This window comes from Egretta garzetta, unplaced genomic scaffold (assembly GCF_000687185.1).
Source record: "Egretta garzetta isolate BGI_Z169 unplaced genomic scaffold, ASM68718v1 scaffold439, whole genome shotgun sequence".
Taxonomy (NCBI): domain Eukaryota; kingdom Metazoa; phylum Chordata; class Aves; order Pelecaniformes; family Ardeidae; genus Egretta; species Egretta garzetta.
This window is the reverse complement of record NW_009260803.1, coordinates 1,191,740-1,205,849: the sequence shown is the minus strand read 5'-3', so window position 1 is coordinate 1,205,849 and position 14,110 is coordinate 1,191,740. Positions and strand designations below refer to the sequence as shown.

At 44.8% G+C, this 14,110-nt stretch overlaps 1 protein-coding gene across 5 annotated transcripts in view; it reads left to right on the top strand.

The window, feature by feature from the left end:
- LOC104133480 (rap guanine nucleotide exchange factor 6) overlaps nucleotides 1-13,271 on the top strand; it is an 86,727-nt gene extending 73,456 nt beyond the window's left edge. For 3 of the 5 annotated variants that reach the window (XM_035902245.1, XM_035902243.1, XM_035902244.1), the window contains 4 exons: nucleotides 831-1,056; nucleotides 3,437-3,948; nucleotides 7,315-7,626; nucleotides 9,286-13,271. In XM_035902245.1, coding sequence (XP_035758138.1) covers nucleotides 831-1,056; nucleotides 3,437-3,948; nucleotides 7,315-7,626; nucleotides 9,286-9,311 — 1,076 coding nt within the window. In that variant the 3' untranslated portion in view covers nucleotides 9,312-13,271. The remainder of the gene's footprint in view (nucleotides 1-830; nucleotides 1,057-3,436; nucleotides 3,949-7,314; nucleotides 7,627-9,285) is intronic. The other 2 variants (XM_035902247.1, XM_035902246.1) reach the window with 1 other exon arrangement.
- Nucleotides 13,272-14,110: the final 839 nt, after the last annotated feature.

Genomic DNA, 14,110 nt, shown 5'->3' with positions numbered 1-14,110 from the left:
GAATCACTTTAGCCTTATCAGTAGAAGTGTCTACAGGATGTACGTAGCCAGAGCCCATGGAAGTCCCCAGTGCAGTCCCCTCTTTTATGTTTGCTCCAGGTACTAGGAAAAGGGGGTGTTGGATATATGGGGCTATATACATTATTTGTGTTTGAAACAAGTTATTTGAGGGTAAGGGTAAGCTGAGCAGAAATGCTTTATATGTTTTGTTCTGAATCTGGTGAGGTCTTCAGCTGTTTCCCTTCTGCGGGAGCAGTGCTGGTGTCTGGTCCAGCTCCTGCCAAAGTTGTGTTTCCCGCTTTTGCTTCCTTCTCTGTTAATTTTGGAATGGATAATAAAACTGAAGTGGACCATATGGCTAATCCCCGAGTGCTAATAGCTGGCTTTTACCTTAGTCAGCACCTCCTCATCCACTGCCAAAATCTTTTTTGAGCCTCACATGACAGTAGGGCAGAGGGATAGTGGGAAATGCACTGCATTTATACTAGAGGACTTGGTGCTTGCAGAGTCGGAAAGACCTGATCTGTCCACCAGCTATTCATGCTGCAACGGCTGATCCTGTTTATGCAGGTTCAATCTTCTGGTCTGGAGAGCAGTGGAGATGCAGGTAGGTTGTCGGTGTCGCCAGACTTGCATTAATAAATTGCAGTGCTGGAGGCTGGCAAATGCTAACAGTGTTAGTGCCCTAAAAACATCAGTGGACCGACTGTACGTCAACAGGGTTTGATTCTAAATACCCTTGCTGAAATGTGTGTGTCTATACTTTGTTGTCGTACCTAGTAAACTCGAATTGCTCTTTGACCAAGACGTTTTCTTCTCCACTCCTTTAGGCTATGCCCTCATACCTTCCACTAAATCTGATAACTTCTCGGACTCCAGTCACAGTGAGATTTCATCCCGGTCCAGCATCGTGAGCAACTGCTCAGTGGACTCGATGTCGGCAGCGCTGCAGGATGAGAGGAGTTTGTCCCAGTCTCTCATTGTGGTGGATTCAGGGGGGGCAGAGAGAAAGGAGCATCCTCAGCCGCTGGCTGATTATGGCCAGCCGTGCCCGGGGTAAGATGCAACTGGGTTTGGTGGGCTTGGTGTCCTGGTGTCAGAAGGGGTAACAAAGCTTTGGTCAGGACACGGTTGTGAACTCTGCTGTGGTTATTAAGCCCTTGCTAGAAGCTGGAGTACGGGCTGGTCTGTATGGGAACAGCCTGTTTACCCATGAAACTTCCAGTATTACTTGAGGAGACAACAACTTGTTCCCATCGGTGGGGTTCAGATGGACATCTCTTGAGGGGACTACAAACGCATTAGAAGCTAGGATGATACTTAAATTAGTGCAGTAGTGAGAGGCAGCAGAACAAGAACAGGGTATTACCAGTTCTCTGAGTCAGAAGTGCCAGTCACTTAACATACTCTAATGTGATTTTTTAATGATTTTCATTACTGCCATTTGTTGCTTAGGCAGATTGGAGGCTTTCTAGTACTGTCTTCCTGAGAGTTTCCACACAAGAGGTCTTGTTACTCTAGCACAATGAGAACTTGTCCTGAGATGACATTTCGAACTACAAGACTTTGGTTTTGTCTAACTAGATGTTAAGCCTTGATCCATAAGATTTAATATGTGGGAATCTTCTTGGGCTAGCGTCTTCTGTCCTCAGATGTTGTGGATTCAAGTCATAGAATCACAGAATGTTTTGGGTTGGAAAGGACCCCTAGAGGTCACCTAGTCCAACCCCCCTGCAGGAGCAGGGACACTGCTAACTAGATCAGGTTGCTCACAGCCCTGTCCAACCTGGCCTTGAATGCTCCCAGGGATGGGGCCTCCACCCCCTCTCGGGGCAACCCCTGCCAGGGTTTCACCACCCTCATTGTAGAGAATTTCTTCCTTATATCTAGTCTAAACCTACCCTGGTTCAGTTTAAAACCATTACCCCTTGTCTTGTCACAGCTGGCCCTACTGAAAGTCAGAGAGATGCTCCTTACATTTATAATCATTACAGCTCATCTCTAAAGCAATGTTATTTTTTTTAATGACTGAACTCTGTAAAGAGAGATATGCTGTTTCTTTATTTTCGATTTTAATTCGTTGGTGTTCTGTCCCCTCTAAAAAAAAAAAAAAACAAAAAAAACCCCAAAAAACCAAAAAACTTTTCAGCGTATGCTTTGCTCTAGTGATGCAAAAAAAAAAAAAAACCAACAAAAAACCAAAAAACTTTTCAGCATATGCTTTGCTCTAGTGATGTAGCTCTTCAGAAATAAGTGATGTGGTTTATTTCATCCTGCTAAAATGGGAATTTAAAGGTGTGCTTCATAAACCAAAATAATTCCCTTTTCTAAAAGGCATAGCACGTGCTGAGAACATGTTTAGTCAGAACAGTCTCGGTGTACTGAGCAAAATATCCTGTGGGAGCAGGTTACTGTGGGGTTCCCTTTGGTACCGGCTGTGAAAAGCCACTTCAGGGGTGGCTGAAGCACGGCGAATTGCAGCAATGATGCTTCTGTGTCTAAACTCACCATTTTCTTTGCAAATTAAAAGCAGATTCTTCGTGGTTTATGGTTGTTTCTTTACGCCTTGGCTTCAGTGCATTCTGAAGGGAAGAAAGCAGTTTTCACACTAGAATTTATAAAACAGAAAAGCAAGGAAAAAAGAAGTGGTTTGCATGTATCTAAGAAACATTCCTCGATTTCACGTGTCAGTAAACTGCTGAGGGATAGTGTTGAATTTTAATGTTGTGCTGTCCAGAAATAGTTAAGAGACTTGAAAAATATCTAGCAATTGTAATTTCATGTATTCTAAATTCATGCAAACCTGGCTTTATTTTTTTTCCCCTTAATTATGTATTGACAGCGATCAGAGCTTTTAGCAGCCGTTTCTTTAAACAAGATCTTTTGTGCTTGGGTTTCAGAATCTCACTCCAGATTGTGTCCTCAGATGTTTTATGCCCAATATTTCCAAATGTTCTTGAAATACGACTACCTCCACTCTGTCTAAACAACTTTATGTTGCCTCCACTGAAGGGGTTGGGTTTTATTCTAAACATGTATTTTGGTTTTAATTTATAAATGCAAAGAAAAAGGTGGTAATAGCCTAAACCTAAGAGGTGATTACTCCTCTGCTTTCTGTCCGGCACTGTCTTGCTGTGGTTGATAGAGGAAAGCTGCTGTGGACCAGATTTTTATGGATCTGGGATCAAACCTGTAAATGCCTGTTGCAGACTTGTTATTCCCTTGGGGATAACTGCCCAGCTTCCACGTGCAGTAGTGAGTTGGGAATAACGGTGTCCCTCGTCAGTGCTCCCGTGTGCCTTGACCTTGCTGTGTACCTGTTTTAAAACCAGAGATCAGTTGCCTTTAAAGCCAGATAATTGTCTCTGAATCCGTCACTTTTACCTCAAACGCTTACGAGGGGTTTTTTTCTGCTTTCTGTTGTTTTCAAATGTAGCTGGTCAATCACCAGGCCTGCTCTCATCAGAGGGATGGCTTTCACATCCTCCATGAGCAACGAGGAGATCTCCCATGAACATATCACGGTAGAGGCTGCAGATAGCGGCCGGGGAAGCTGGACTTCATGCTCAAGTAGTTCTCATGACAACTTCCAGAATATCCCAAACCAGAAGAGCTGGGACCTCCTCAATTCTTACCGTCACACCCAGCTGGACGGACCTATAGCCGAAGTCGATCCCACAAACTGTTACTCTGAGGAGGCTTATTTGTATTCTGAAGCCTTTTCCAAAGCTAACAGGCAGTCGAAAGCCAGTGTGGAGCTTGATCAGTCTCGGCAGAGCTGGGCCTCCTCCAGCTCGCTGTCAGACACCTATGAAACAAACTATGGGACAATTAAGCGGAGGGGGCTGGAGAACTCTACAGCAGAGCAGACGGAGGTTTTGGACTCTAAACCAGGCGCTGATACAACTTACAAAACTGTTACTTCGAGTACAGAAAAAGGCCTGATAGGTAAGCCAAGCCAACAGCTTATGGAAGCTTCTACATCTGTTTGTCATTTTGCTATCAAGTTGTTAAGAAATGACGTCAGCAGGTCTGGGGGCTGGCTGGCATGTTAAATTCAGCTTTACACGTGTTTTTAATCCAAACGCTACACAGTGTGTTCTCAAGCCACCTTCTTTTGCATTAGGAAAATTGAAATAATAAACTAGCACACTTCCCAATCACTGTACAGGTCTGCAGGAGAGCTGTCTCCGTGAAAACATCAGGCAGTTCCTCTCAGTGGTATGACCTGTTATTTTTTTGGACAATTTTGGAAATGCTCATCGCTGTAGGTGTTCCTCTGGCAAGGAGCAGCGAGCGTGGCTTCTTGAAGTCCGTACAATACAGGCTTTCTGTGAAGCCGAGGGGGAAGAGCATGACTGCTGTGTGGTACAGAGCTCTCCCACCTCTCTGGAGCTGGGGCACCTTTCATCCACAGGGCTTTGGCCTCTGGAAGCTCAAGGGCAAAGGAGATGCCCTTCCTATCTTTGCTGTGTTAAAATTGCCATTTATTCAGTTAGACAACTGCAGTTTGGCTACATATGAAAGGAGAAAAACTTATAAAATGTCTTTTCAAAGATGCGTAGTTCTACCAAGCAAGATGTTCTTTCGCTGTCCTAGTGAGTTTAGCAGCCAAAACCAAAGGAACTGGTTCGGAACAAGATAAAACGTGGAGCGCAGAGCTTTCTAGACTGTAAGTCAAGGGTGCAGCTGAAAAGCAATTTAATTACTGACTAGATTGCCAGAGGCGTTTATGTTATCAAAGGTAATTGCCTGAATAAACATCGCACGTAGGGTGGAGGTCTTGGAATTGCGTTCCTCCTCCTTGGCTTTGTAGAAGAAAGGCAGCATGGTGGAGCCTTGCAGAAAACTTGCTCACAGCTCGCTCCTGTGCACGTGCTCTGCCCCTGTAGCCTTTCAAAGCCGCTCGTGAGCCTCTGAGCTGTTTTAGGAGATGGCACGTTAGCTATTCAAGGCGTGCTGTCTTTGCTCACAGCTCTGCCCCTTCTTTCTAATTCTGTTTGCGTTCCGCACCACACAGCTCGCCTCCTGGTGCAGGCATAGCGCGCTGGTGAGAAACGCTCAGCACCGTGCTCTGGTAGAGCATGCGTGTGTCTGCTTCAGCAAAGATCTGCTACAGGTGGATATAACTTCTGGTTTGCAAATGCAAATCTGTTAACTATTCATTATCATACAATACGCCCAAGATATTTTCACTTTATTTCACCATTTGCTTATTCTCTACCAGCAGCTTGTTGCCAGATTCTGTAATGACTGCGTGAGTTCAAAATATTGTAAACAAAAGAAGAATTTTCAGTTTGTTTGCTTAAGGAGTGCTGGTGTTGGATAGTCCTCCAAAAGGACTGGCACAAGCTTTCTGGCCTGAAACCTTTCAAACAGAGCTGGAAAGGCACTGCCCACACACTGCTGGCAGAATGTGGTCTTGGCAGAATCCATAAACGCGATGGCTTCGTAACTTCACCCGCATCTCTACCCTCTGCAGCATCGAACGTTTCTTGCTGCAGCCTTTGCTTTACCAGCAGAGGAGGTGTGGAATGGTGATGTGCCATTGCTGCACATCCAAAGGGAAAAGCGTTTCTGTTGCTTTTACCGGTAGTAGACATCAAAATTTATATTGCTGCCTTTTCATTAGGTTTCCCTTATCCACTGTGTGGAATTTCACCCTATTTTCTTAACAAGGTTGAGTATTTGAGCAATCAGCTGCTTGGGAAGGATGGTTCCTTGTGAAGGGGTTTTGTAACCTCCTGCAGCTGTGGATGGGTGACAGAAATTATGGACACTTAATGCTGTGGACTTTAAATGCTCAGAATGTTTTATTTTGATAGAATTTGTAAGTATTATGAATTTGGAACTTTACAAAAGGGCACATTATTCCTGTTTTCGTAATTGCAGTAGGCTAGATATTAGCTCTAGGAAGCCTGAAGCTTTCTCCTTTAAAGGAGAAAATACCCACCCTCGCCAGCCCTCCTGCAAAACCAGCGAAGACCAAAGGTAGGAGATTTGCTCGGGGAGAACCCAGCCCTTTAGGGAGAAGAAAGCCTCCGCTGCTTCCCCTGCTTTCTCGTAGGGGCCCAGTTAAATGCTGGTTCAATGAAAACAATGTGTATAAATGAGCAGTAGAAGCCTCTGCCCGTACCCACCTGTACGTGCTAAAACCCAGACTATGTGCATTCAGTTTTCTTTATTTTCCTATAAGCCCAAGCACAAACCGAGGCCATCAGGTTGAGCTGAGCCAGCTCTTGTTCCTGATACCAACACCCAGAATCTCACAAGTCGACGACACTATAAGAAATACTCCTTCATTTTCACCTTTTCACCGTCTTAGAAGATAACATTGCAGTTGCTAAAAAAATGAAACGGTAATGAACATGCACTGTTTAAAATGTATCCACAAGAAGAATGCAAATCCACTCAACTAATAGATTTAAAAAATTACCCTAGCTTTGAAACTCTCCTGTTGCAACATGTACGTGGAAAAAGCACAATTTAACATGCACATGAGCCCCAGACCGGGGGGTGGGTGGGAGGGGAGGGAACTTAAAAAAGGTTCTTTGGTTTAAGAGCCTGTGTGACCGGAACTGCCGGACATGATACGGGCATGATAAGCAATCATTTACTACGAGAAAATGCAAAATAATGAATGCAGGCTCTATAGACATAGATATACTGCCTCATAGGAGCAGTTTCATGTGATACCAGGGGTATTTTCTTCCTATAGCATAGCTGATTGGATGGTTTAATGTCTTATTACACGTGAGTTGATACAAGATATTTACTATAATGAATTTCTGTTAAGCCACTGATGGGTGATGAAGTAGATGTTGTTGAAGTCAACCAACAGTTCTTGCTATCAGTCTCTAGCACACTGTGTAAAGTAACTTTGGGCTAGTTGCCTTAGTTTCTCTTGTTTCCATTTCCCAGCCTGTAACAGAGCAGGCTCAGCCGGCAGCATTGCCGTGCTGGCTCTCCATCCGTACCGCAGAGCTCCGTAGCATCCCGCGGTGCCGCAGGAGTAGGGAGTAGAACGAGCTCTGCAATTCCAAGCTGAACGTAGAGATGGTTATAGTCCTGTTCCTGCTCGATTGGCATCTTGCCTAACGAGTTCAGGGGGTCTGTTGCTACTCTGACTTCTTAAAATAAGTAGAAAACGTGAATGAAAGCATAAATATCTGCTGCTGTCGTTATAACCAGTGTTTCTGCATTTGCATTTTGTTATCAGTTTCTGTTTTGCCATTGTAACATTTCATGATTTTTTAACGTTTTGTTTCCTTTGTTTTCTTCTTTAACATTTCCATTGCTTATTTCTTGTGCCAGTGTACTGTGTCACCTCACCTAAGAAGGACGATAGGTATAGGGAGCCACCGCCCACCCCTCCGGGATATATGGGGATTTCTTTAGCGGACATAAAGGAAGGATCGCCCCACCACCCACACCTAAAACCTCCAGACTATAGTGTGGCAGTGCAGAGGTCAAAGATGCTGCACAGTGACCTCTCTAGACTTTCATCAGCTTCTCTCGGTAGTGAACCGGTGGCCTGTATTTCATCGAAGATGCCTCAGTGGCATAGTCGGCAGCCGTCCAACCCCAAGCTAGCAGATATGGCTGACGCAGATAGTGAAGAGGATGGTATGTGCAACACCTGACTCGGTAGATGTTAAGTGAACTGCTGTGTGAATCTGGTCTGTGCAGTGTTTACTTCACAACGATGTTCTGGGCTTTCTCTTGGTCATTCTTGGAGATTAAAACTTGATTAATCTCTAAATATACAAATACGTTTGTATGGCTGTATACACATGCAGAGATGTATGCATGTATATACACCGTAAAAAAAAAAAAAAAAAAAAAGAATGCCTTCCCTTTAGAAGAAGCATGCTGAAAGCAAACAGACTTTAAATTATATATAAATAAATATATATAAATATATGTGTATGAGATCTCCCAAAGCACAACTGAGACACTTAAGAGCATGTAGATACTATTTTTTTTTTCTTTAAAATCTGCCCCCTCTCAGTGGTGATGATGACTCTAAGGGACACTGTCAGGCTATAAATTACATGCAGAAAAACTCCAGCCTCGCTGGGTCGATGAACTGATGTCCCGCTGGTTTAGGGTGGCGTCAGGGTGATGACCTAGAACGAGTATTTTGAATTGGGATTTGGTGTTGGGGTGTTTTACAACTCTTAACGCGTGTTGCATTTGTATTCTCACGTGCTGGCGTTGAGCTGCCTTACTCCTCAGCAGAGATTTCTGAAGATGGGGTTTAAAAATGTCAAACAGAATAACAGTGAATTTCTGTTCTTCTGAAAAGTGCATTTAATAAAACCTGACTTCTCAGCCCGGCTTGGCCTGACAGTGTCTCTCCCAGTTAAATTCTTCACGATCTTGTTTGAAGCAACCGCCAATGCTGCCGAGCACGGCATGTTTCGGGTGACCAAAATGCAAGAGATTTTTCTGAAAAAGACTGCTCTTATATTGTGTCAAAACTGACTTCATTAGGGGAATTTCTACTTAATTGTTTATCCGCTGATTTGCTTTCAGTACCCATGCTCTGATGGGATCTCTCTGTACCCTTTGCTAGTGAACTCATTTTTTTTATTTATTAGAATGTGATTTCAGTCTGGCTTAAAATGAGCGTGGATGTAGATTGAAACAATTTCTGATGCAGAATGATCCTATCTTGGTCCTTTAAAATATGGAAACAGTATTTAACATATATATTAGTACTGCAATTCAAACTTACAGTAAAACGTAGAGTTGCCCAGCATTAATTCAGTTGTGATATTAAATGGTTTTGATGTAAAAATAAGGAAGTAATTGCTTCAAACATTTGAATATGAATATTTCGAAACTAAATTTAACCATACACTGTTAGATACACCTCTGTTACTATTTTTAAAGTGCCTGGTTAATTTTATTTGGGATACAACACTCGCTGCATGTTGGAAAGGGATTTACTGGCTTTTCTCCCAAATTGGTAGCTTTTGGGATATTGGGAGCTGCATGCCAATAATTTTTGGAGGATCTGGGATTTTCTGTTTTTCCAATTCACCTTTACTGTATGATACAATACCTCGGACTACCTGAGGATTTGTTAAATGGTGACGTTGAATACATTGTGGTCAATCATTAAGACAGTGAAAACATCACGGTGAAGCAGTGAAGTCTTCACAGAACCACTGTGATCAAGTAACTGGGTGCTGTTCTGTACCCTCTGCGTCCAAGGCAGGGGACCGATGGAATAATTCGCTCTCTTCTTTTCTTTTTTCTTTTGTTTTTGTTTTGCAGAAGATGAACAAGTATCGGCAGTCTAACCGTTGGGCTGTTTGTGTAAACCACAACACAAGGGATGCGGGGAGAAGGGCCACGTGATTCTGTTAGCCAACGCTAACAACTTGCTGCTACTAACCTCAGACGTTGTGTTTGCCTCTGTCGCGGACGAGATGGAACGGGTTGGATCACGTCTCTCTACCTTACTTCAGTCTGCCACCGCCTAGGAAAGCTATTTCTGCCTGTGAAATAGAAAACCCTTTTCAAGGAGCGTAGTGACTGCCTGGATACCGACATCGGTATCTGGAGATGGACCAGGCTTCGTGCATTTGGGAGGACCAGTTGTCACCACCACTTGAAACTGAGAAGCATTCTTCTGTATGATACCATATAATCCTTTGGTAGTTTTCCATCGTCGTTATTTTCTACACGACCATTATAAGTCTAAGAGTGTTATTTTATGAACTTTAAAAAAAAAAAAATATATCAAAATGTCAGCAAAAGCGAAGGACATTGCTGAAGTATCTGAAAATAATTTATTAATTTAATTTTTTTTTTAAATGGGAATTTCCTCTATTTGTGTTGGGAGTGCTCTGGTTGGCTAATATAAACGTTTAGTCAATGTGATAGTAAGTTAGCTACACATAAACTCTCGTGCTCTCGGCAGAAACACAGAAAACTAGAAACAGGACATTATCAGGTGCAGAAATGCATGGATTTTAGAGTGGTTTTAGATTAAACAGGAACAGAGCACAAAGCCCCGCAGAGCGGCGTGCATCGGGCGGGCAGCCCCGCCGTCTGCCGCTCCCCTCCTACACGGACACAAGCAGAAACCCTCCTCCCTTGAAGTATTTTTGGAAATTTTTTAGCTGCCAGCCAACTAAGGCAATAGTTGGTGCTCTCCTCCCCGATTAAGTAATCGTTTGAAATGTGGAAGCCGTAGCTGGCAGGGAGCCGTAGGGGAGTTTGAAGCTTTCCCAAAAGAGCTGGAACCAGGTTTTGCCCTGCAGAGTTCAGCATGCAAAGCGTGTTGCTGGAACCCAAAACTAAACCGTGTGTTGTGGGCTTTAAGATCATCCCACACGTTCTGGCCTTTTACCAGAGGTGCAGAGGATTAGCCGGCAAAGGTTATCTTTAAAAAAAAAAAAAATAAAAAAATTATAATAATTGCCTTCATTTCACAGGAAAATTTGTGAAACTGAATATTAAATTATGTAATGCGTATAGGAGAGTATCATGCATTTTAGGATGGGTTAAAAAACCCTGTTGTGTTCATCTGGAACATACAGATGATCTCAAAACACTTTGTTTTAAATCCTAGGGAAAAATCCTGGTGTTACTGAACGCCAGTGACGATTTTGCCGTACAGCCAGCCGGTATTAACGTGTGATCCTCTGGTTTGACTATGGGCAGAGAAATTGCTTGTTTGATTTTGCTTAGCCAGCCAGAGCGCAGAGGGGTAAAACTGGAAATACCTGCAGTTTCTTTCTTTCTTTCTTTCTTTCTTTCTTTCTTTCTTTCTTTCTTTCTTTCTTCTAGCACACGATGCCCCCTTCTAGTGTTAAAATTGGAGATGAATGTGTGAATATGTATTTAAACATTTAATTGTAAATCTTTGTTGTGATGTTTACAGCCTAAGCTAGAGAGAAGGTGTTTGTCATTTTTACAGTGCCTCAGAAATAATTTCTATATCCATAGTCGTGAAGAGCTTTAAGGTTGGGTTTTTCTTCTGTACGTGTGCAGGGGTGCAAGGTGAACGCAACATTTCCTGAGAATGACACAAGTACCAAAACCAACCCAAAGCCTTTGATGTGCTTTCCCCATAGCAGCTCGGGACTGATGCTACCGGGCGAATGTGTCTGCGTTCGTCGCGGTGCCAGGTTCAATGTCGCCGCGTGGCTGGAACTCGCCCATACCGATTGGAATTTGGAAGACAAAAATGATGCTGAGGAAGGGATGCCTAATTCATAACGGATCGGTTGGCTCTCTGAATTTATGGCACAAGTATCTGAGGAGCAAATGGTTGAAAAAAATATACTGAAAATCAGTTGAGGTATATATTAATAAAGGCGTTTTGCTTTTTTGAGGCCTTAATGAAAATAATGAACCTGCACAGGCCTTAATGAATGAAGATGAACCTAAGTGTCAAAGCAGTGCAGGGCAGAGCGATTATTTTCAGCACAGGTAATGTTCATAACTGTTCAGTTGATAACTTCTGTGGGATCCAAATCCAAGTCCTACCAATCCCACCATCAACAGTAGTTGCTTGTTACCTTCCTCGTGGAGCGCGCAGCGGGCTTGGTGTCTCGTCAGAAAATCATCTGCGCTGCGCCAGGTAAATGAAATCATACGGTTCCCCTGACCTCGGGTGTTGAGCTGTAGTTTATTTCAGCCTGTTGAACAGCAGCGTAAGGGTTGGGGGGCTGGAAGTGACGTCCTTTTCCCCCCAAAACCCGATAATGCCGTCTCTGAGGATACGGTAAAGCTCCTCTGGGGAGTGGGGTTGGGGTCTCCTCTGGCAGCCAGAAAGAGCAGTTGAATAAATCACCCACCGAATCGTGGTGTTTGCACATCAACAGCATCCGTCTGTTCCGCAGGGCTTTTCGGGACGCTGGAAAGTTTTTAAAGTGAGCGGAAGTCTTGCTAATCGTATTTTCCTAATATCCAATACAGCTGGTGTAAATAAACCCCGCATAAACTATGGACAAATGAGCTACTGCCTCTGCTTCTCCCGCCTCGCGCCGTGTGGCTTGCCTCTGCTGGTCCTTGCTGGGGTTTTTGTTTGTTTGTTTGTTTTTAAATCAACCGATCACATTGATCGGGGCCGATAGCCAGATGTAGTGTGTCGGGTGTGGATTTGAAGAGACACTATCCCTTTTTTCAGTCATTCAGATGGAAGTAAGGTGGCGATTAGTACCTGTGGTGCACTGCTTTGCCAAAGTGATGCCTTCTGCATCACAGATTCCTGAGTGGGCACCTCCACCGGGTTCCTCTGGCCTGGGGTCTGATTTTGATGAACAGCTGAAGTGCTTCGCGTCACGTTCTTCCCCTGCTGGTTTCCGCTGTTTGTTTGCCCTTGACTTGCAGGCAGAAGATCTGTTTCAGCTATTTGCCATTTAACCATGCAGTATTTCATTGCGCTTTATAAATCTCAAACTTCCAAGTAGTTCCCGATGAAGCGGTGCGGTGTTGTAGACTTTAATTGGCCTCTCCAGCTGCAGAAAGGGGAAAATGAGATGCCTGAGCCTCCGAGGTTTCATCTCCCACACACACAAGCAGCGGAAAGGCGATGTCTGCAGGTATTTTTTTGCAGGGCGTGCGTGCGGGAGCGGGCGGTGGTTGCTGACAGCGCAGCGTGTCGCGTTCCTGCCTCCTTTGCTTTGCCTTTGCTCGCGTCAGGACTTTCCCAGAGCCGAGAGATGCTTCCCTGGGGGCGATGGTGCTTGCAGAGGGGGCCTGCGTGGCATCAGTGGTGCTGCAAACCCTCCCCTCCATCATCCCCCAAGTCATTTCATCGCAGGCAACAGTGGAAGTACGAACCTGCCACTTATTTTATAAAACATTAGAATTAGGATTTGGGTTTTTTGGTGGTTTTTTTTTTTTTAGGGGATAAACTCACCACTGCCTTGGCAAAAACAGAAGAAAAAAGGGATACTCTCTCTTTAGAAAAGCTTTACACATTATATTGTAGAACGCTTGCGTAGAGGGTAATCTACCTTGAATTCCCAACCCGGCTTTTGCTTATGTTGTGCTTTTTATTGTTTTATCTTTATTTTTGATATACCTGGAATGCAGTTTAGCTTGTTATTAATTAAATTCTAAATATGTGAGCATATTGGCAAAACTGCACAGATGTAATGATATTCCAATAGCAATTGTACTGCACAAGTCAGTGATTGTAAAGTATTCTGTAACAAGCAATGTTTGTCTCCTATTTTTTGATACCTCTTACACTTATGTCTTTTAGAAAGACAGTGCCTCTGTATGCTTTTTGTATTTTTACTGAGTGATTGTAAATATTTGTTATATTTTTGGTTAAGAGAATGTTTAAAAGTACTGTTTATTATCCAATCTATTAATATGTTGGAATCAATAAACAATCTACATATATTAATTGTTTCCAGCAGATCTTTGCTGGCAGCCAGCGGAGGACGGGAGCCGAGTTGGCCTGGAGCTGGGGGGAGCCTGGCGGGAGCATCGCCCCGGGCTCGGCGAGGAGCAGCCACCGGGTGATTTTGGTCCTCGCCGTGAGCGATGGCCCCTCAGGTTTTGGCTTTGTCTCCCCCCATCTCGGTTTGCACTGTGGGGGAGCAGCTGGAAGAGCATCCCATGCCTGTGGAGGGGGGAGCGGGAGCCCCCATGGTGCCAGCACTCCCAGCCGTTCCGGGGGTGGAGGGCAGGGCAGATCCGGAGCAGGCGCTGCCCGGGGTCCAGCCGAGTTTGGTGTTTGTCCCCTTGGCCGTGCAATGGCTGGGGTGCTGGGGACACCCAGCTGGCAGCCAGGCCCAGCGGGGAGCAGGGGACAGGCAGCCTGCTGGTCACTCGGCCACCCTGGCCCAGGGAATGGCCCCTGGGCACCAGGAGAGGAGCAAGGATGGAGCCACCGCTGCGGCGTTTGGAGCCTGCGCAGCACCCATTGCTCGCTGCTTCACACCCTCACCATCCTCCCCGCCTGCCCCACGCCCCCAGAGCAGCTTGTCCACCTTCAGCCTCCCCACGCGGGGGCTCTGCGGGCAGCCCCTTCCTCCCCGCCAAGTCCCCCTTCCCAGCTGGCCATCCCCTTGCCTCCCCGCAGCTCCATCCTTCCCAGCACCGTGCTGCAGCCCTCACTGGGATGTGGCCG